The sequence below is a fragment of the Lotus japonicus genome, chromosome 1 (assembly GCF_012489685.1).
Source record: "Lotus japonicus ecotype B-129 chromosome 1, LjGifu_v1.2".
Lineage (NCBI taxonomy): Eukaryota > Viridiplantae > Streptophyta > Magnoliopsida > Fabales > Fabaceae > Lotus > Lotus japonicus.
Genome location: NC_080041.1, coordinates 78,463,633 through 78,488,532, shown reverse-complemented (window position 1 = coordinate 78,488,532; position 24,900 = coordinate 78,463,633). Strand labels below are relative to the sequence as shown.

Sequence of the window (24,900 nt, the reverse complement as noted above, 5' to 3'; positions counted from 1 at the left end):
AGGAAAGCTAATCCAAATTACCACTACACCACTTTGCTTCTTGTTAAGAATAATGCATATTATTTTATATATATGATATACTAAGGTTATATTTTAAATTATTATAATTTTTTAATATAAACCGAGTCAAGCAATCGAACCAATGACCCAGTGGTTGAACCATTGACTCATTGACCCAGTGTCTCGACCGAGTCGATCACCGTTCCGAGTCTGATAACACTGTGTGAGACACTCCCATTGGAGATACTCTAAAGATGAGAATACAATTAATTAAATTCAAATCCCAAAAAAGAGATATTTATTCAGAGGAATATGCAATTGTTTCCCAAACAAATGACGATATCCATTAAAGACTAAAAAAAAACCTACTCAAATAATTTTTTCTCTTGATCCAATTCTTACTTCAGAATTAATAGTAAAACTATTTTCAAACATTTTTTTCAAAAGAAAACATGTACTGTAATTGATTTTCATTTTATCACATGGTATATATGAAAATAAATTAATAATGAGACATAAAAATGGCAATTTCTGTGGTACAGGAAAAAAAGTTTGGGTCTGCTACCGGAGTGACATGTAACATAGAGATAATAACATGTGGAAATTGATATAAATATTATTTCTGATTTCTTGAAACTCTATATTAACCCATTATGACTATTTTAATTAAGAACCAACCCCATAGGTTACATTTGTTTTGAATTTGGTCCTCATATCAACTGAAAGGAAATCAGAGATTATCGACGTGAACCTTCTTCCCCTTCTCTTCAATTCTTCATTGCTTTGGTGCGCAGAACTCTAATCAATTTTGTCCCAGTGCATTGATTTCACTTCTCTTCAGTTCATTGATTCGTTCAGGGCGTGATCTTGGAAGATCCACGTTTGCGGTGTTTTCAATTTCGTGGGTTAGGGATCCAGATAAGCAAAAGGGATTTCGTTCGATTCAAAGGGAATTTCGTCGATTTCGTTTCCAGTTCGTTGATTTGTTTGATTCTGGTTCGTCGATTTGTTGTAATCCATTCTGGTTTGTTGATTAGGGTTCGACGCAACAGGTTTGGGGATTTTCTGCCATTGATTCGCTCTCGTCTATGTGCAATGTTTCATATGATGTCGGATGGGTTTGAAGGGTTTTTGGTTGAAGGTTTCTAGCTTTGAAAGATTTATGGATTCTGTTATGGGTGAGATAGAGGAAGAAGAAGATGAAATTGAAGAAAATGAAGAACATATTGAAGATGGAGAACAGTTGATTTAAAAGTGGGATTATTAAGAAAATATTGAATTAATAAGGATAAATTAGAAAATAATATCTAGTCACCACTTATTTATCCATGTCATATTAAATGTGCTAATATTATTGGTCCATATCACTCCTATACCGTACACTCATCTGAATTTCTGGGCACCGGAGCATGCACCCATAAAAATAATACATGCACATTACATTCATATATTTTTTTTCTTACTTTCTCTTCTATCATATCCTTCTATTAGATGTAAAATTCAATTACTTCCCTCTTTTCTTTCTTTCTTATTATAGAATTGTCCAAGTATAGATAGTTGTTAATGTCACTCATCTCATCAAATTTCACCTCCCCTAGTTCACGCACTTAACAAGGGAGGTGAAATTAGACGAGTGACACTAATAACTACGCAAGTGGATATATGTCTGCACTAATTAACACTAACCAGATGTCTAAAAATCAATTTCAATTTCCAAAATAACTAAATATGTGGAGCGTGGGCGTGTTCACAACAATGGAAAACCATGCCGTTCCATAAAAAGAGGTCAAAGAAAACCCCACCCTTTTATATCAATCACCATACAAGTTGCTTGATAAGGTAAAGAATAGTAGCCTTAGCTTATAGCCTATGCATCCATGGCCTCTTCCTCTCGCACCTACCACCAAACTCTCAAAATCTGCAATAACACCAAAGAACACAATTTTGTTGAAGAAGAGAAATTAGATCAAGAAGAAGAAGAAGAGGGGTGGTTGAAGCTAGGGTTGGGGTTAGGGAGTAGCACATCATGCAAAAATATAGTAGATCATGAATCCAACCTAGAATTTTCACCTTCTTCACGTACGTTGATCAGCACCTCTCAAAGAGGGTTAGGGTTAGGATTTGAAGGAAGTTTGAGTTTTGAACCAAAAGGTAAGGAACATGGTGATGATCATGGAAATAGCTTGTTGGGGTGGCCATCATCAGATCATTGCAACAATGACCATTATTACCTCCACAATGATGGTAATGGCATGGTGTTGTGGCCATCATCATGCCAAAGTGATCCTCAAGCGGTTCCTTGTGATTCTCATCATTACTCTTCCAGAAATCCCCACCAATCTGGTTTGTGGTTTACGCTACTCTCCTCTACCAACAGGTGAGACCAATTTTTCTCTCATCACTTCTCAATCTCATCAACCAACCCACTTACTCTAACAAAAAATATTTATTATTAATTACTAGTTATTCCTTATTGATTTGGTAGCTATTACAAGATCCATTTCCCATAAAAAAAATTCCTTATATATAATGTCTTGCAGTACCAATTTCTTTTTTGTCTATATTCTGTCTCTTGCAAATCCATATTTGATGGGGGTTTTTCAACTACATGTGACAGGAGTGGGGAAGCTTTGCCTCAAATACCAAAGGCGTACATTAGAGTAACGTAAGTAGTGCAAGTTAGGTAGCTAGCATGCATAGCATCACATTTTTTTCCACTTTGCTAATGATGGTACTCACTGAAATGAGAGAAAAAGCTAGCAACTTTTCCCTCTTTCCTTTTGGGTTTCTGTTTCTGCAACTTTTTGTTTTAATTTGTTTTCTAATTATATTGTTTTTCTCCCCTCTCATTTTGTTGGAAAAGGGATGAAAGCATGACGGTGTTCATGGTTAAAAAGTATCTGGTTAGAAAACTTGGTCTCTCCGACGAAGCTGAGGTAACAAGGAAACTACTCTCTCACTCCCTCTCTTGCATGTTTAGTTATTACAGCTTGCATCTATTTCTGATTCTCAGAATCAATTTTTAAGCCGTTGCACATATTTTTTTTTTCCTGAAATTGATTATGACAACATAATTAATTAATTGTGCAAAGATTTTCAAACTTGTAATTAGTTGAAATGGAAACCATGCATGCATTGGATTTGCTGAAAGGACAAGGTAGCTAGCTTCCATAACGTGGGTCATTTTATATCATGATATCTCTGCTACCATGCACTGGCAGATTATAATTTATAGTAGGATGTTTCTTAGGGTTTAGTGCGGAGCATAGACCATTGATCATTATTCATGATAGAGCACTGATCAATCTGACAAAGTTCAATCCCTTTATTGTTTTTCACATTTTCCGCCAAAAGGTGCATGTAGGATGTAGTAGGAGGCTCCTAGTTTGGAAAGCTAGGCCATTCACTTCTTTGATATGCATGCACTTTCTCAATGTGTCGATCTCATGTGTAAAGATTTTCATTCTATGGTACGAATTCTTTGAACGTAGCTAGAGTGATGATTGATGAAATTTCGAGATGCAATGCTTAATTTGCAATTTGTAGGTATTGCCTAGCTTCCTGGCACTTTTTATAAGAGGGTTCGTAAGTGGAAACTTTGATGCTGAAGGTCATGCTAATTATAAGACCAGATGGAATGTTTTCTGGATTCACATGCATATAGGCCAATGCTTTTAATTCTAGCTTCTAATTAGAGGATGTTTGGTTTCACAGTTTGAATTGAATTTAAGACAAGGTTGATTATTCATAAGCTTAAACTTGTAGCTTTTAGTAGGAAATTATTTTAGAACTGTAAAACCATGGAAAACTCTTCATCAACACCTACATTTTACTCACATCTGAGGGAGATAGATAGAAATAGAAAAGAGAGAAATGTCAGATATAAAAGGTGAAATTTGTGATAGAAAAAGAATATTTTTTTTGGATAAGCAATATAAAAAGAAGATGAAAATGAATGAAAGGTGATATCTATTATGCATATTACTTTGTGACATGCTATGAGAAGTTTTTCTAGGCAGCAATAATCATCATTTAGAGACAGAAATTTGGTCCTAATTAATTCGGTATAGCATCTCTACACACAACTATATATGTGTGCTTGAAGAGTTACCCTGATATTTGTCTGCGCTTATAATTAAGCAGAAGTATATACTATATAGAGCATCTCAAACATGAATTCATTTTATCAAATGATATTTTTCCCGAATAATAGCTCAAGTGATAAGAGTTAAGTGACATATGAGAGGCAGTGACGGATCTATGCATATCCTACCGGGGGCAAGTGCCCCCACAATAGTTTTTTTACCAATTGAACATGATATATAAGGTGCATTAATTTTCCACAAATTTCATAGATAACTAAACATTTATATATATAAAGTGTACTAATTGCCCCCACTAAATTTTAGATTTTAACATTACATATTAATGTATATGTGTGTCTATATATTGCCCCCACAACTTATATTTTCTAGATCCATCCCTGAGTTGAGGAGTTGAAGTCTAAGGATAAAAGATAATATGAAAGTCACCAAAATGTCTCTGAAAAATCTTATAGTAATTATAAACGGAGGAGTATATAGTCTTGCCCAAAGAGACTAGTTAGGGATAGCAGAGAGAGAATTATGCTGCTTTTAGTTGGCTGCAATCAGTCGTAAGTTGTCACATTTGCAGTAATGGCATGGTATCGATAATTGTCAGCTATTAATTGCAGATCCAAGCATATTCAGGCACATATTTTAATATAGATAGATTTCATCATATCTATTGGAATTAATATTTTTGCCAGTGTTTGATCTCATGAATGTTGTTGATTTTTCTGACCAGATTTTCATTTTCATTTTGTGATCTAGATTGATATCTCATGCATGGGACAAAGCTTGTCGCACATACTTACTCTGAAGCAAGTGAGAGATACTATTTGGCTACCTAGATTGGTAGAATCTGTAAATTCTTCAATGCCTTTATCAATCGGAGATTCCCATGACATGTCTATAAACCATTTAATGTCATTGTTGTACCGAAAACATTGCATCTTCAATTGAGATGATGATATTGAGTAGGCCTTATTAATCTTTTTCGATATTTATCTGATTCCTTCTTTTCTTGTTTAAAATAAACTCTATTCTGAGTATTTTCACTATTAGGCCTTATGATGAGTAAGAAATAGGCCATATAAATATACTATTTTACCGTTAAGGAGAAATCCATTGACTCCAAATCATAGCCATTAATTTTATTATAAAACAGTGGTTGAGATTAATATTTCAAATTTCTGACGTGATCCTGAACCGTGTTTCTCTTTTTTTCGCAAACACTCTTCTCTGCCATTTCCTGGTTCATCTTCGCAAGCACCAAACATCGGTCGCAGGTCTGATCTCCCACCGTCACAATTTTAAGAGATTTAATATTAGTCTTAACTCTTAAGATCTCGTATATTGACTTGTTTTTCTAGACAAGGTGCAAGAATTAGAAAGATTCAAGTTTAAACATTTCTTGTTCAAGATTTACACATCAATATCAGCAAAATTTTGAACCACCACCATTTAAGACATACAAATCCAAATCATCGTGGATGATTTTGGAGGCAAATGAATAAAAGGTCATCAATTGCTTATATGCTACCCGTATACCATCTGAAAATGATATTTTTGTAGTGGTTGTTTGGTCTCTGGATTTCCATAACTGAGTGTCACGTGACATATTTTTAGGATTAATCTCAACCGTTGTTTTATAATTAAACTAATAGCTATGATTAGGAGTAACTTTACTCCTGAAGTTAATAAATCTCTCCTCTTTACCGTTGCACATAATTTTTTACAATTAATTTTTTTTTTTGAAAAGAGAATAAAATATTAATGATAGATAACATGAGAACAACCTTCTCAAGTAGGGAAAAGAGGGCCAACTAGCCAATAAACTACAGACATATAGAGAAATGCAAGCAAGATAAAAACAAACTGACCAAGAATAAAAGAAAAAAAAACGAGAACAGGTAACAGTGCAGGCACAAGAAAAGACCAGCCAATCTCAAAATAAATAACATGAGGACCAAAACTTTAGCTCTAAACTCAAGGCCAAAACGAATGAGAAGAAGCAGGTCCCTTTAGCCAAGGAGAAATCAGCACAAACCCCCAATGAATATCAGTAGCATCGCTCAGCATCAGCAAGGAAAGTAATAGAAATTTTCCTCAGCTTTTAGACCTTAAATACCATGTGCCTTTGTAGTTGTCAATGACCAACCCAGCCACCTGGTAAAGACATTACCTTGGGATATTTTCACAGCACTACCAGAGAGGTTTGCCTCTATTACAACCGGTTTTTTCTTCGAAAATGAAAGATAGGAAAAAAACATAAACAAGTCTGAGAACAACCTACTCAGAGATAGGCTAAACAGAAACAAAAAAAGCAACAAGAAAAAAAACAGAAAGAAAGCAGAACAGAAATAAGCACACGGAACCAGGGAAACAGAAACAAAAAGAAGCATGGTTAAACTAGAAGCAGGGACAGCAGCTGCAGGCGGAGAAGAACACGCGGGCAAACCCGGGAAGACACAGAGAGCCATCCAAATTTATATTTCACTTTTTAAACAGATGACAATTATTAAGAAATAGAATTTAATTATAGTATTTAATTAAATTACTATAATATATATATTTCATACGATAAACTACTATTGTTAAAATTAAGGGTTAAATATATTTTTCATTCTGAACTTTAAGCAAGATTTGGTTTTCGTCTCACCCCGGAGTAAAAGCTGAGATAGGCCCCTGAACATGACAGAAATAACAAAAAAATAGTCCTTGTTGAATGGGTGGCGTTGACCACCGTACCGTGGCCACATACATATAACGGGAAGCCTACGTGGTAGTGCCACGTTAATTAATAAAGCATAGCTGAATTTTCTTTTTTTTCTTAATTTATTTTAATTAAAACTAAGCCCTGATTATGTTAATTATCATTATTCATTCTTCATCCTCTTTCCTTCATCTTTTCTTCTAGGGTTGTTTTGCATCTCTTCATCCCCTCTTCTTCTTCAAAACGGTTAATCATTCCTCATCCTATCCTTTTCTTCATCATCCATCTCCTCTTCTTCATCTTCCATCTTCAGACCGAACCAAAACCTCTAAGAACCCAAATCTCCCAGCTGATCCAGAACCTCCACCACCCAAAACCCCATAGAGAAGAGGAAACCACCTTAAATCTGGAACCATGCAGATGAAGGGGACTGATTCAAAATTAGAGCTTTTTGTTTGGTAAGCTTGAATCTCCTCCTCCTCTTCCTCCTCCACCTCCACTGTCATTGTGACCGTAACTTTCACCTTCACCTCCTCTTCATCCTCCTCCACCTCCACCTCCACCTCACCCTCCACTTCCACCTCCACCTCCACCTCACTGTCACTGTCACCTTCACTGTCACGGTCACCTCCTCCTCATCCTCCTCATCCTCCTCATCACCTTCACCTTCAACTCATCCACCTCCACCTCCACCTACGCCTCCACCTCCACCTCAACCTCACATACACCTCCACCTCACCCTCACCTCGACATCCACCTTCACCTACACCTGTACTTACACCTACACTTCCACCTCCACAGTCACACCTACACCTCATCCACCTCCACCTTCAACTTGTAACGCCCCGACTTTCAGGGGTCACCGTTAATAATCTGCTAAAATAAATATGCAATGTTTTCCAAAAGGATTTATACACACGAGTATATTTTTTTTTCTTCAAAGTATTTTCAAAACATGTCATGCACTCATGCATACTCCCAACTATAAATAAATTTACATCAAGCATGGAACAAGGCAAGTACCCGAGGGTAAAGACGAAAGCACACAACCTACAAGACCTAACAAGAATCAGATTCAACAAAGAATATATTATGCAATGACACCATAAACCTGACATACTCCCTACGTCTCCACATCGGGAAACCGCAGGAAAGCAAAGCACCGGAACCTACTCGAAACCTCAAATATAACTTCCTAAAAACATTATGCAAGCTTTAACCAATAATGGTAAGCTCTCTATCCCAAGGCTCTAGCCCTACACCGGACTCTATTCTTCGAGTCTTCCAGAGTTCTTCAAGTCCTCATCTCCACTCGCTCAAAGTTTAAACTCCATCGAAGATTCTCCATCGCCTAATAGGGTTAAGCACCCAAACAACAAGTAACAAGCAAAAAAGGTTAACTCCATACAATTACCACATATAAAAGAGAAAAGCATGTTATTCAAATTTAAGTGAATAACATGGCACATAAGCTAGCAACTTAATTCAAGATAGATGACAACATAAATCCAACGACATGAAATCAAATCATATATCAGCAAAATCAACGATATGAATTTAACTCAGATATCAACAACTTAACAACATAAATTAAACTCATATCATATGATGATAACCTCAACAACATCGAATCAAATCAGATAACAACAAAACCAACAATATGGTTCAATCGATAACATCTTGTAAGACAGGACAATCCCATGGGACAAACCCACCTCATCGCCACTTATTGCGCCACGCAAGGCGGGACAATCGAGTGGACACAACCACCACATTGCCACTTATACGTCACACAAGACGGGACAATCAAATGGACAACACCTCTGATCGCCACTTAACGCCACACAAGGTGGGACAATCGGGTGGACAAAACCACCACATTGCTGTTTGGGTAATTCAAACATTCCAATAGATAAGCTAACAATATAATCCAAGATAGATATAAACAAAATCAGCAACATATAATTAAATCATATATAAGCTGTAAGACCCAGAATTTTAGAATTAAAATAAATAATTAATTTCCAGCTCACGCATAGGATTCTGTGTAAGCGTGAGAGGAACTTGACTTGTGTTTGATATTTGATTAGTGTTATGAAGAAGAAAGTTCAGGGAATGACTAAGAATAGTTCTACAGTCGCTATAGGTTATAGCAGCTTCCGCATTAGGGCGAAAACGTTAGTAAAGGGCTAATCTGCTCTTAAAGCACTGTAGAAGCGGAATTCCAAAAATATTTAGAGGAATATAATAATTTCTCTTATTTATTTCCATGACAAGTGTTTCGATACGAAACCTTGGACTGTACGAACGACCGATTTCAATTCTCGGAAGTTTGCCGAAACCGAGTTCCTGATAACTCAAGAACCTTAAAAAGAACTGTAGATGAAGACTTTTTCTATTCAGAGCTTCAAACGAAGATTCCACCCGATGTCTTCGACCTTTCTTCATAAGGAAGTTTTCTTATCCGACATCAACTGCAAAAAGTAACTTTTCGGGTTAAATCGATTAACACCGTTAGTGAATCGTTTACTTAAATTCCAAGAAACCTGCTTCGAGTTCTGGAATTCTGTCGTCGGATTCTATCTTGTAATTCACAGAGGAATGTGCAGGAAAAATCGGAATCGCGAAATTTTCATTTTCCCGCGTTTTCCATCTCCTATGAATAGGAGAAAAACTCAAAAATCATCACCATTCACCCACCAAACCCGCGACCAAGGAGGAGAGAAAGGGAGGAGAGCTTTTCGCCGTTTCTTGCCTGATCGTCGCTCTGTTCGTTGCTACGCGTAGACCTCGAGGTACTGATGTTATTCCTTACCTCTGATCGTAAATTATGTCGTTTTTCTCTATGTCTTTCTGTGCTCAAAGTTTTGAGCTTTTTGTAAAACTGTCCAAATAACTTGATTTCTCTGTCAAAACCTCTTCTCTACTAACCCAAGAGCATGAATATCCGGTTGTTATTCGCCGATTCTCGCCGGATCGTAGTAGGAATTCAAAAACTGCTCAAATACCCATTTTTATGCTGAGGTTCCGCTTTTTGGATCAAAAACTCTCGACTGAGCTTAGCGTCAGTAGGATTAGTTGTCATAAACGTCGTTGGTATCAACCTCATCCAATTTATTTTTCAAAATTCCGATTTTGAGTTTCAGAGCTAAAAATCTTGACCAAAATACCCCTAGTCGCATTTCAAATTCTAAAAATTCTCTGAGAGTTCCCCTGGCCTAGATATCGCCCAAGAATACCTAGGAATTAAATTATATCGAAGAAAAAGTTCGGGAAACCCTATTTTGAAAGTGGCCGAAACCTGTTTGTTATGGTACCGCGTCCAAAAATAATATTTGGGTCTATATGACCTGAGCTATTGCGTAGCTCTTTCAATTGTCGAAATTTTGGCTTTGGTTTCGTGTCATTCCGAGTTTTGTAGCTCAAGTTATGCGCGTTTTAGCAAACGAAGTTCTGTTGTCAATTCGTGCCTAAATAGGAACTCTGAAGCTTTAAAAGCTTTCTTCCCGGTTTCGATTAGTGTTATTAGATAGTCTTGCTTCTAGTAGGGCTCGTGTTGATGATTGTGTTTCCTTGTTCTAGGTTCGCAACTTCTATGCACAACTTCTACTCACGAAGGTAAGGGTAGCTCGGTTTTAGTGTGTCTTTGAATCTTGCATGCTTTTATCGCACTGCATGCGTTTGAGATGAAGATGTTTAAATTTGATTTGCATTTGTTTCTGAATATTGTGCTGATCTGGGAAAATGTTTTCTGGAGGCTTCGACCGAGTGAACTTATTGAGACGTGTGTCTCCGTTTTCTGAGAGGCTTCGACCGTTTACTGGTTTTGGTCATTACTGCTTTCTAGTGGATAGAACACGACTATGTTTTAGAGCACTGAATTATTGTTTCATCGCTCGATAGAGCTTGATGTGTTTGTGCGAATGTTGTGATTATGAATAACATGTGGTTACTCTGAATTGACTATTGGATTGGGAGTTATTGTCTGACTTGGCATATAAGGCTTAAGGTGAAACTGGCGATGAGGAGGTGTGGTCCTATCATTGTCCCGCCCTGTGTGGTGATATAAGTGACGATGAGGAGGTGTGGTCCTATCATTGTCCCGTCCATTGTGACGCTAAGTGGCGATCAGGAGGTGTGGTCCTATGATTGTCCCGTCTTGTGAGACGCTATAAGTGGCGATCAGGAGGTGTGGTCCTATCATTGTCACGTCTTGAGAAACGATATTGATCGATCCATTTTGATAGCAGCATATAGTTGCATTGTAGAGTACTAACATTTGATCTTATATTGTCGACATCTGATTTGACTTGTTGAGGTTATTTTTATTTGATGTGATGTTATATTGCTGAGGTTGTTGAGATCTGATTTGATGTTATATTGTTGAGGTTGTTGATATCTGAGTTGATTTTATGTTGTTGGATATATGTCGTCATCTATCTTGAAATAAGTTGCTAGTTTATGTGCCATGATATGCACTTAAATCTGAATGGCATGCTTTTCCCTTTTATACGTGGTAATTTCATGGAGTTAACCCTTTCTGTTTGCTACTTGTTGTTTGGACACTTAACGCTATTAGGCGATGGAGATCCTTCCGCCGAAGCTTAGCTGCTCGAGTTGGACATCGGGTTGTAGGCGGTGGAGTAGAGGTGTAAGAAGCAGCTTTGTTTCTCTTATTGTGGACTATGTTTGAGTCTCCTTTTCTATATGAGAACTCTGTTATTAAAGCCTTGCTTCCGCCACTGTTAAAGTGCGCATACTTATTCTGAACCTTACTTATGGTATTGTAAACCATTATTACAGTATATTGGGAAACAGGTTATTTAAATAAAGTTATGATGTGTTTCCAACCCTATGGTATTTAGTCACTTTCAGAAGAAAAAAAAATACCCTTGGATTTTAGGGATTGTGGAATAGTCCTTAGACTTTGTTAGGTTACTAATGTGACTCCTCAGTTGTGAAATTGGGGCGTTACATAAACAGAATCAATCAACATAGAATTAAATCAGATATAAACAGAATCAACATCATAGCATTAAATCACGTATCAACAGAATCGACAACATATAACTAAATCACGTATCATCAGAATCAGCAACATAGAATTAAATCAAGTATCAACATAATCAAATATTAGTGCCCTATAATGCAACTATATGATGCTATAAATATGGATCGATTAGTATCATCTCGCAAGATGGGACAATGTCACTTATTGCGCCACACAAGGCGGGACAATCGTGTGGATACAACCACCGCATTGCCACTTATACGTCACACAAGATGGGACAATAGGGTGGACACAACCACCACACATTGCCGCTTATACATCACACAAGACAGGTCAATCAGATGGACACAACCTCCTGACCGCCACTTATTGCGTTACACAAGGCGGGACAATCAGATGGACACAAATACCAGATCGCCGCTTATACTTAAGCCTTATATGCCAAGTCAGTCAACAACAATGTCCAAACCAATGATCAATTCATAGTAACCACATGTTATTCATAATTTCAACAAGCACAGATTAATTCAATTATGCATACTAACTAATCAAATCAATATTTCAACATAAAAATGGTCAGGGTATCAACAATAATCAATGGCCGAAGCCCCAGAAAATGGAGTGACACATCTCTATTGTTTAACAATGGCCGAAGCCTCAGAAAACATTTGGCACGAGCCTCATAAACAGTCAACATAAGCAAGTATACAACATTGCAAGCATACCAATGTTTCAATCAAACGCCAATCAAACTAAACACCTTCATTTCAAACGCAAGCAGTGCGATTTAAAACATGCAAGACTCAAAGACGCTCTAAACTGAGTTACCTTTTCCTTTTATTTCTCCATCCAAGCTAGACATCGCAATCCGATCCAAAATCAAGTTCCCGAACTCAGCAGTTCTCTGGAGCGTCCTCCTTCGTCGTGAAACCTCACCGCTCGCTCCAAAACCTCTTTCCTCGGCTTAACTCGTTCCAAACCTTAAGAAAAGTATCCTTACTTAGTCGCTAAGAAACAATATAAACTGAAATTCTGGCACACGCGGACAGATGTTCTACCAGATGTCTAAGACCTCTTGTACAACATGATACAAAACAGTTAATTGAATATGAAATATAAAGAACATAAACAGAGACAAGACACAAGGGATTGTTAACCCAGTTCGGTGCAAAATCACCTACGTCTGGAGGGTTTTCACCCAAGAGAAAGATAATCCACTATTCAGAGAAAGGTCTTAACTGAACTGCCACAGTTCACAGCCTTTTCTACCTATCTCTACAAGTGATTATTACTTAGTCCTCCCCCTAACTATGAGAGCTCCTCTCACTTTCTCTCAATCACTGCCACAGTGATTCCAAAGCTCAAAACAAGAGCAAAGACAGATCTCATGATCAAACAACGAAAACACAACTCTCAGCAAAAGAATCAACACAAGAATATGCTGAGAGAACAACAAGTGTGAACACAGACAAGAGTAAACCCTAGTTCTACTCAACAGAAGCTCTCTCCCTAAACACTAGGTTTCAGTCTTCATATATAGCAGTCATCCAGGCCTTGTCTTCGATGGGCTTGGGCGAGCAAAGGTCCACACAACACGCAGGGAGTTACTAGGAAACAAATCTGCAGAAAAGTCTTCAACAAAAAGTTTACTTTTCCAGAAATAAAACTCCCACAAAATCCTAAGATCAAATCATTGAAACTGATTTGATCACATGCATAGAATATAATCCTTGAACGGCGCATAGAAACTTCCAGGAATAACCTAGCTTGATCACCAAGTAATCAAAACAAAGTTTCACAGAAAACCTAGCCAACTCATTGCAGGTTTTGCAGGGACAGATGTCAGAGGCAAGATGTTGTGACATCGGGTCTGACATGTTGGCTAAAAACTTAACTTAGCTAAAATGCAGACAACATAACAAAGGAACAACATAAACTATTAACACTAATCAAAGCCCGAAAAGAAGCTTTCGAAGCTTCAGAGTTCGATATTTAGGCATGAATGGACATCAGGACTTTTGTTCGCTAAAACGCGCATAACTCGAGCTACAAAACTCGGAATGACACGAAATCAAAGCCAAAATTTCGAAACGGAAAGCGCTACAATAACCATAAGGCCATGTTTGCCCAGAATTTCATTCATGTCCCGCTACAAGCCCAACAAGTTGCCAAAAATAGGGTTTCCCGAACTTTTCTTCGATCTAAATTAATTCCTAGATATTCTTAGGTGATATCTAGGGTAGGGAAACACTCTGAACAATTACGGGAGCTAAAACCAGAATAAGGGATTTTTGGTCCAATAAAATTTCCCGAAAGCTCAAAGTCGATATTTTTCGAAATAGATTATTAATAGAGATAAACAAGGCCATTATCAACAACTAATCTCAAAGGCATTAAACAAGATCGAGACTTTGAGCGTCAAAAAGTAAACTCAGAGTGAAATGGGTTTTGGGCTCAGATTTCATATCTACGGCGACTCGGTGAATATTCGAGCGCACAGATCATGAATATAGCGTGTTAGGTTAGTATAGAATGTATTTGAAAAGAAAAATCGAAGCTATTAGACATTTTGACATTTTGCTCCAAACTTTGAGCAGAGAAAGACATGGTAAAAGACATCAGAAAGAAGACAAGGATGCACGGGTTATGATCATTACCTCTGTATCAATCCAATGCAACTGAAATCAGGTCGATCGGGCAAGGAACAAACGAACGGCGCCGGATTCTATCCTCTCCCTCACTCGCGGCCTCTCCCTCTCAAATGGCAAGATATTTTTGTTTTTCTTCTTTTATAGGAGAAGCGAAAAGAGAAAAAGAAAGATTTCTCGGGTCCGGTCGTTTTGGTACTTTCATCTGCTGATTTTAAGTAAGTATTCGACGACAGAATGCCGAAACTTATTTCGAGGTTCATTTATTTGAAGACAAGGATTCAAACGCAGTATGGGTCGATTTACGCCAAAAAACTACTTTTTGTCGTCTACGTCGGATGAAGAAACTTCCTTCTGGAAAAAGATCACAAACGTCGAAGGAAATGAGGTAACACAGATGGAAACTTTGTTAGAAGCTCCGAATAGAATTTTTTTTTAATCAGGGTCTTAATTAAAGTCCCCGAGAAGATAAAGTCTAGCTTCAACGGACTTCCGGGAAGAAAAACCTAATGTACGTACAGTCCATAGTTCCATATCGGAACACTGGTAATGAGAAAAATACCTAAAGGTTCTTATTCATCCTTCAATTCTAAAATTCTCTTAAACAGTTCTCTAGGAGCGGATATAGCCTTTTTCGAACACTCTCGACCTTAGTCGGGTGCGAATATGGCTCGTGCTATCACTTAAGTTGACTACAATATCATCCATAGTCATAAATTGAACTTTATTATCATATAAATAGTTGTCATGACTCGCAATAGGGTTCGAGTCAGAAAAATAACATAAAAATATTGTAATATAAATACTCAATTAATTAATATAAAAAAGAAATAAATAATCTAGTCATTTATTTCGGGGTCTTACACAACTCCTCCATCTCAATCTTACCTCCACCTCCACATCATCGTCACCTTCACCTCCTCCTCCTCCTCATCTCCAGCTCCACCACACCCCAACTTTCACCTACACCCACACCCACACCACACCTACACTTCCACTTGCCACCTCCACCTCCACCCTCACCTACACCTGCACCCTCACCTCACCTACACCATCACCTTCACCTCCTTCCCCTCCTTCTTTTCCTTTTTATTCTTTTTCTTCTCCTTCTCACCCTCCTTTTCCTTATCTTCCTTCTCATCCTTTTCCTTCTTCTTCTCCTCCTCCTCCTCATCCTCCTCCTCATGTTCCTCCTTCTCCTGCTTCTGCTCCTGCTCCTTCTACTTCTCCTTCTTGGTTCTAGGTTTCAGTGGATGGGGTTTCTGGGTTGCGATTGATGGGGTTACGTGTTGGGAACTGATTTTCACACATTGATTGTTGTTGTTTCATTTTTAGATTCATATATGTTTTTTTTTGTTGAAGATTGTTTCATTTTCATTGAAAATGAATCGCCAATGGTGGTGCGATCTTCAAGACTTACCTTATTTACTCCTTGTTTTACCTTTGGAAGGCTTGAGAGAATCGGTAAATGGTGAAGGATTGGATCCCTTTCCTCTATTTTTTATTTTTCCTCTTCTTCCTCACGTTCTTCCACTTCTCGTTGTGCTTCAACTAAATATCTTTCATGTCCAACTATTATATTAGCTAGCTTTCCCATTTGATCCTCCAAGTGCTTGATGGAAATCTCAGTATTCCTATGATTAATCATTGACAATTTCATGAATTGCATAAAGGTATCCTCAAGCTTAGAAATCCATATCTGAGATAACATGTCTGAGATGATTGATACATTTTGAGAAGGTAATGATTCAGAAGATTCTTGTTGCTTATCGTCTTGAACTAGCTAACTAACACAAGAGATTAGTAACAACAAGGAAAGTCAAACTCAAAGAAAAAAGTATACACTATATTAACAATCTTCTAAGAATGAAACTATTGCAATGTAATTAGAATTGGTACACCTCCCCGACAATGACGCCAAATTTGATAAATATTTTTTCCTTGTTAACACTACTTTGGAACTAAACCCTTAAGATTCAATCGTAGCAAAGTAGATACGAGTTTATCGTCCTCATGGAGTTGTGATACTAATTTCTTTCAATAGCTTGCATACTCAAATTATAGTTAACAAAGAAATTGATTGTTTGTTTGAACATGAAAAGAAATGAAAAGCAAGTAAACTAATTGAGAAATAACATGAATAAAAAATTACTGAGATTAGACTTCATTGAATGACCTATGTGCATTCTAGTTATTCAAATACAAATAAAAATCCTACAGCGCAGTTTGTAACTGCGCAATTCTGTTGTTGTTATAATATTGTCGCACCTTAAAACAGCGTTTACGTCGCACTATAAGCGTGCGACGGAGACGCACATTCATAGGGCAATTATTTGCAGTTCTGGACTATCACAGAAACAGTAAACCGTTTTCTCTTTGCATTACTTACTTACTATTTGTTTGTGTATCTGATTCATTTCAGAATGAGTCTCCCTAAATCATATATAGTGGACATGCATGAAGAAAAGGTGCTTGAAGAAAAAGTGGAAGAAAGACAGTTAGCCAATGTAAATGTTGGAGATGATGTGCAAATTGCCGCGGACTACACTGAGAAATTTACCACAGACAGGGTATTTTCATATACCTTCACTCATGAGTATATGTGAAATGTGCTGGATTTATATGTGATACCTCTATGTGTGAATGTGTGTAAGTTTTTGCTACTCGGGATGAGCTTCTCGATTGGGTTCAGAATGTAGGAAAGCAATTAGGCTTTGTGATTATTATAAAGAAGGTCTAATTGCGGGAGCAAGGGTCGTGGGAGTAAAAGTAGACAGTTGGTTATATGGGGGTGCGAGATGGGTTACAAGTACAAACTGTACAAACCTGAGTTGAAGCGGAAGGGAACAAGAACCAAAAAAATGTGATTGTTCGTTCAGGCTCAAGGCGAGACGCACATCAGAAGATGGTTTGTGGAGGTTGACTGTAGTTCGTGGAGACCACAACCATGAGCCAACCGGGAATCTGCTTGGCCATGCCTATGTCGGTCGCCTTACAAGTGAAGAAAAGGAGATGGTGGGTAAAATGGTTGGCAATAAAGTCAAGCTAGGTAACATGCTGCTGGCATTGAAGAATGCCAACCCTCAAAATCTGACTACCTTACGACAAGTGTACAATGAGCGGATGACACACATTAAGGCCAAGAGGGGAACTTTGATAGAGATCCATCATTTGATGAGGTTGTTGGAGGAAGACAAATACACGCACTAGTCCATGTCTGAAGAGGGTTCCATTGTGATCTACTCCTTATTCTGAGCACATCCAGTTTCCATCCAGTTGTTCAACCAATTTCCTACTATTCTCTTGCTTGATAGCACATACAAGACCAACATCTACTATCCTATTTCCTCCTGATATGAAAAAGTACCTCCTTTTTTTTTTCCGAATATGATCTCTGAGATTGATCAGCCAGTTGGGTTGGTTTGGCTATTCCCCACAACGACGAAGGGGGCCAATCGAGGAGACTAGAGGAGTTGGATATGACATCAGTTGGATTCACATATACCATCGCTTTTGGCTACATGTGCAATGAGTGTGAACCTGAAGTTACATGGGCGCTTCAAAAGCTGAGGGGGTTGATACTTAGGGAGGAGGATATGCCTAAAGTCAGAGTTACTGACAAAGATACTGCTTTGATGAACGCATTTTCCGCCATATTCCCTACAACTACTCACTTGCTAGGCCAATTCCATATTGCTTAGTGTGTGAAGGCAAAGTTCAAGCTTACTATCTAACCGAAGGAGATGTGGGAAGATGCAGGGACGCATGGAGTAAAGTCATGTACTCTGAATCAACGAAGGAGTTTAATGCGAGTATGCACTTCTTGCGTTCACTAACTGAGGAGAACTCTGAGTTCATGCAATACATTAAGGAAACTTGGTTGTCGTTTAAGCACAAGTTTGTGACGTATGTTATTGACCGTTATATGCACATGGGTAACACAACTACAAACATGTACATTCTTATACACTAACATTTCACTGTATGCTATTCATTGATATCTATTAATGTTATTCTTTTGCATAGGGTTGAAGGTGCACACGCAAAACTCAAAGCGTGCATCAAAAATAGCAAAAGTGACTTGTGTGCGTCTTGGACATTTATACATAGGTGCACACTTCTCCAACATACAAGGATTAATGCTGCTTTTCAGGCAAGTATATTCATCAGGAGCATACATTCAAGGAGAATTTATACGGAAACCTGCGTGGTGTAGTCTCAAGAAATGCACTTATGTAGATGGCAAAGGAGAAAGTGTGTGTTGGAAAATGCGGTTGTGCTATCAGGAGGACGCACAGCCTCCCTTGTTCATGTCAGCTTGGTATGATGGCTTCTATTCCATTAACAGCAGTGGACCAACATTGGAGGAAGCTTACATCAACAGCTGCACCTGATGAATTCCAACCTGTTTTGGGATTGAGCATAGCAACAGAGTTGGAGGTCATTGCGAAGATTGATGACCCTATTTTAGTAGTGTTTTTAGGGTCATTCCTTTGAGAGTTTTGAGTCTTTTTCTTTGTCTCATGTAGTGTTTCATGCATTCTCATGCATTTTTATATTTATTTGAGTTTGTGTTTAGTTTTAGTAATTTTATGGTTTTATGAGGGTCCTTTTTGCATTTTTAGAGTTTTGGACTTGCATTAGTTTTGCCATGGTTTTGTGAGGACTAAGGTGATTAAAAATCCTTTGAATTTATTGATTTTATCACTTGTCTTGGTCCTTTAGTGCTTCAGCAGGTAACTCTTGAAGGAGGAAGGGCAAATGGTTGAAGAATTGATGAGATCATTCAAAGGGGGGGTTACAAAAGCTGAAAAGTCTCCAAAACCGTGTGTCTGGCGCTCAAGCGCCCATACCTTGCCAGAAGAGGGAATGAAGCTTCTGCTTCACGGGCGCTCAAGCGCCCCAGGGCAGCGCTTGAGCGCCCCTGCTCGACCATTTTGCCTATAAATAAGGCCTTAGGCCATTTTGTTCAGGATATATGAATTTTTCTTAATAATTTTACCAAGTATTGAAGCTTAGGAAGTGCTTTTGGGGCTTGAGGAAAGCTTCCACCTTGTATTTTCTAGGTTTTCTTTACATTTCTTGTATGGATTTCCTAGCCATGAGTGGCTAGTACTCTTATTGCTTTGGGTTTAATGTGATTTCATGAATTTCTAGTTGTAATTCCTACCCCTATGCTCTTGTTCTTGAATCTACCTTGTATTTCAATTCTATATTGCATGATTAGCTTGGGTGCACTCTTGCTAAAGGCTAAACTATAATCAAATCGGAAGATTGTTGTAGTTTAGGGACTTGGGTTGAAATTGATCCTTCTATGCTTGCTTCTAGAAATAGAGTGAGGGTTGGTTTTGCTAGCCTGAAATTGCATGCTTTTAATCCTCATATAAATGACTAAGTACACAAGGAATTGGGCTTAGCTTTTAGTGTGGGAGAATTGCTCATGTGAGGAATCAATGAGTGAGTAACTAGGCTATAACAACAAGGGATTGATTCAAGGTTTCATTTGCATAGGGTAGGTTGATTAGAGAGGATTGGATGATCGTTGACCCAAAGCATCTCTATCAATTGATATTTTCATCTCTTTATATTTGCTAATTTTTGCAAACTCTTTGTTACATACAATCAAATCAAAATCTGAATCTTACTTACTTTCAAAACTCACAAGCTTCAAGCTTAAACCTTAATTCTCACTCATGGTCCCTGTGGATTCGATATTTAAAACCCGGAGATATCTGTGCACTTGCAGATTGTCCAAAAAAGATGTTTGAAGAAGCTAATGTTCCAAGAAGACAAGCTATCAAAGAGAGGTTTCGGGAGATTGCATACCCAGATCAGACTTCTTTGTGTCCTCCTCCAAACAAGTTTTCTACAAGGGGCCGACCTGGTGAAGCTAAGGGTTCAACCGGACGAAATCCTTCATCTAGGGAGCATGTTGATACACTAGTTCAGTCACTACAAGCTAGCAACTCAAACCTTTCATACACTAAGGTGCCTAAGACTCGCTCAACACAACGGAAGAGCATAACCCCGAAACAATCTGCACCAAAGAAAAAAAGCAAGAGGATGTCAAGCAACTCACCTCAGCTTCCCCACCGCCCCCGAAACCCAAAGTTTACTCGGCCAACTACATTCATGAAGTGCCCGAATTCCTCTGTGAATATGTAATTGACAATGTTAATGTTGACGATGATGGGAATTGTGGATATAGATGCATTTCTTCCTTGATGGGTAAGGGAGAAAATAATTGGGGTAAAGTTCGGCAAGCAATGATAAAGGAGCTTACATCACGCAATGCAGCTTACCTTGATTTGTATACCACCAACAAACATTACAATCAGGTATTGCAAGCCTTGTATCTTGCTCCAAATGAGTTTCCAACAGAGGACAAGTGGTTAAGCATGCTTGATATGGGCCACATTGTTGCTACGATGTACCAGATTGTGTTCGTGACCTTGTCGACTAAGGGGTGCTCCACCTACCTTCCTCTCACCGGTCCAGTGCCACATCCGTCAGAGCACACGATTATGGCTATGTTTGGCATGCCATTTCAGCTAGCTTATAGCTTATTTGACTAGCTTAAAAGCTCTTCAAAAGTGTTTGGTGAAGGAGCTTATTTTAGTAGCTTAAAGCTTTAAGCTATAAGCTATCTCAGGTAGCTTATAGCTTAAAGCTTATAGCTTATTAAATTTATTCTCATTTTTATCCTTATTATTTTATTAAAATTCTACCATTACCCTTATATATTTATAAAAACACTAAACTTATTTTCCCCTCACACTTACGTATGCAGTTTCCGCCACCATTCCCGCCACACCGCTACGCACCACAAGTATTATAAATATTATATTAATAAAAATAAATATTATATTTTTAAGATGATATATAACTATAGCTAATAAAAATATTTAAAGTGATAATAATTTTAATATTAATATCATATTGGTATTAATGTGAAAATAAAGTAATGTTAAATATAAAAATAATTATACAAGTATGTCATTTTATGTCATTTTACAATTTCAGCTTGTTTAACAGCTAGTTCTACCAAACACTTTTGTTTCAATCACGTAGCTTTTCAGCTTTCAGCTATCAGCTTTCAGCTAGCTTATCAGCTTTCAACTATCAGCTAGCTTATAAGCTTTCAGCTAGCTTTTCAGCTTTCAGCTAGCTTATCAGCTAAACATGCCAAACATAGCCTATGTGTTTACTCCTTGTCAACAACAACCACTGGGTGAAGGTACTGTTCATTATTACATTTAGTATAAATTTACATTACAAAAGATTATAAGGTACTTAACAATATAAATCATCATTTTGTAGGTGCATATGTCAAGTGAATTTCCTTTGCCGGTGGTTAATCCACAATGGCGCTATCCTGTACAGTTGAAGCTCGTGGTTGGGAGCGACCATACCTGGATCGCATTGCCAGATTCGTGGAAAGCATACCAAAGAGCGATGAAATTGTAGATCTCACTGATGACTAGCTTGGTGATGTTGTAATAGTTCAAGTGTAATGTAACATTGTAATATTAGTATAATTTAACATTGTGACTATGATTATCAATGTCATTAACTGTTTGAGTTACTATTTCTGTTAGAGGTTGTCTTACTGTTTCTGTTACTATCTGCCAAGTTTATATTAAAATTCGCACATTGTAAGTGCGTCGTTCACGCACTCTCATCATACGTTATGACCGCTTTTATAAAGTGTGAGGACACTGACACATCAGTTCTGGTACAAATTAATCGCACCTTGTACATGCGTCAACAACGCACGTTCAAGGTGCGTATGCATCGCTCTTGGACATGTGTGACAAACTCGCTCTCCTAAAGTGTTCGAAAGGGGTATTTTTTAGTTTCTAGTATTTCCTTGGGTCTGAATAGATGTGTGGGGGGGGGGGTCTGAATAACAACTCCCTTAGGATTATTAGGTGATAAAATATAGTTCGGAATCAAAATATTGTAGCTTCCGCTCACAGGTCGAATCAAGCAAAATACCCAAGGTGGTCAATCTAAGATATAGCATGAAGATATAGAGAAAACCACTAAATCATAAACAAAAACATGCTTAATATTTAAGAGAATTGCATATAGTGCATAAGTATTATACAACTACATCAAATCTAGACAAAAGAGAGATTATATATCCATTTACATGGATAACTTTACAAATAGAGATGAAGAACAAAAAGAACCGAAACTGTCGCGATGTCTCGCCTCCGATTCCATCCTCCAGAGCTTCTTCTCTAGCCACATATGCCTTTTTCTCCCTTTTCAACTTCTATTTCTCTCAATTTCCAAGTGATGAGTCATGATAGATGCTACTCAATCTTCTTAAAAATGACTTTTATGGAAATTCACAGTCTGGGCGCCCAACCCCCTGTAATGGGCTAATGGCCGCCCAACACGAGGGTGAACACTTATGAAACTTCATTTTCTCACCAAAACATGAATCGTTTCCTGACCCAACCATTAAAATTAAGGTTTCCTGAGTTATGAACCATATATCCAAATTTTAGCTCGACTCATCAGTTAACGAATGCGGGGTTCCAACTTTGCTCGAACAACTTTAAACTTTCTGCATCAAAAAGTTAGGATTAGAGTTGAAATTATCATAAAATCTAACCTAAACAATTAATGAACTAATCAATTGAGGATTAAAATGATAAAATTTAAGTGCGCAAATAAAATAAGTGCCTAAAAATATACGTAAAGATGACACTTATCAGTTTAACTTGCAAATGGACATTCATGTGCACTTCAAGATAAAATGTGAATGGCTTGTGTTAGAAAATATTATTTTGTTAATAATGTACTGTTAGTATAAGTGTCAGCTGGCTTGTCAGTTGAGCATTGTTAGTTTCTGTTAGTAGCCACTTCTCTAGTAAGGTGTTACTCCTTATATCTCGAGATGTCAATGAGTACGAGTGGACATTGGTATTATATATCCACCACCCGCTCCGCAGGTATAAACATGTACTCATACTTGCTCCATACCCACATAGATATCAATTAAGTGGATTTTAAACGAATTTTAAAAGATTCATGAACATCCATGAGTACCCATAAACATATATAGATTCACATATATTTGTTCAAATGAAAATGGTATTAAAAGTTAAATTAAATTAAATTCAAGATTACACTAGCAGTCCATGCATGAAGACGACTACTTGTTTTACTCTACCTTTTTGACGTTAATTACTTCTTTTTATCATTGTCATTGTAAAAGTTCACTTGAAGGAGAACTACTACTTACGGCTCAAACACAACGACATTAGAGATTAAACTCAATATACATCTCTTACTATTGGGGTATTTTAGCATTTTAAGTATCAGATGAGTATCCATAGGTATGAATACCTTAATATTCGTATTCACCTCATTAATAAATGAATAGTGAAAATATTCATTATATAAATTTGTGAATATCCGTAGGTGCAGGTAATTTTACCTATAACGGATTTTTATCCGCGGGGATCTGTGGGTATTTTTGACATCCCTACTTCTATCTAAGTAGCTAAAAATTAGAATATACAATACAGTTTGTTTTCACATATTTCTTTCTCTATCTCCTTTTTCTCTTATTTTCACAGATTGAGAATCCAACCGGTTCACGCCACATTCAATTGGTGTCTAAACACAAGTAATTTTTATAAAAAAATAGAAACAAATGCAGCTGACAAAAACTGGATTTGCATTTGTTATAAACCTCCAAAAGGAGCAAAATCATGATGTAGCGACTGCAATCCAGGGGCGGATCTATGTATAGGCTAGGTGTGGCTATAGCCACACCGAATTTTGTGAGAAATATTTTCAAAATATATAAACCTAGAAATATGCTTTTTGTTATTGGTTATAATATTAATATTCAACTTATATTCATATGGTTAAGTTGGCCTGGTGGAAGTGTGATTTGGTTACCACCTCCCGGAACATGGTTCGAATCCCACCCCAATTAATTCGAATTTTTAGCAAAAATTGCACACACCAGGATTTGAACTGAAAACCTCCTAATACTTATCAAAGGTTATGTCTGCCAATGAACCATTGTTATTATTTTAGCATATTGATAAACTTGAAAGAATATATCTTTTATATTTAGCCACACCAATATATAATGTCTGGATCCGCCCCTGCTGCAATCCACTCATCTTCAGCCATCACAGTTGGATGTCTAATGAGTTTTCACCCAAATTCTCAAAAAAAAGGTTAATGAGTTTCTTAAAAATATTCAATTTTCCTTCTAAGTAGGCAACTGAAATGCCATATTATATTATAAAAGTAAACTTGTTAGAGAACTAACCATTTATCCATTCCTTAGCTCAAGATTATACACAGTTGGTCATCATTAAATCATAAGGTGCTATGCTTGAATGATCCATTTATCCATTTATACATATGTAAAGAAGACTTGAACTTTTCATTGAATACATTAATAAA

General features: G+C 37.4%; 1 protein-coding gene across 1 annotated transcript; it reads left to right on the top strand.

Annotated features, from left to right (window-relative positions):
- Positions 1 to 1,877: 1,877 nt before the first annotated feature.
- On the top strand, positions 1,878 to 5,213 carry LOC130747356 (uncharacterized). The gene is made up of 4 exons (XM_057600269.1): positions 1,878 to 2,377; positions 2,618 to 2,665; positions 2,864 to 2,936; positions 4,854 to 5,213. Exons 1-4 carry the CDS (start codon positions 1,878 to 1,880, stop codon positions 5,043 to 5,045), a joined length of 813 nt encoding a protein of 270 aa, XP_057456252.1. The 3' UTR covers positions 5,046 to 5,213.
- The last annotated feature ends 19,687 nt before the right edge of the window (positions 5,214 to 24,900 follow it).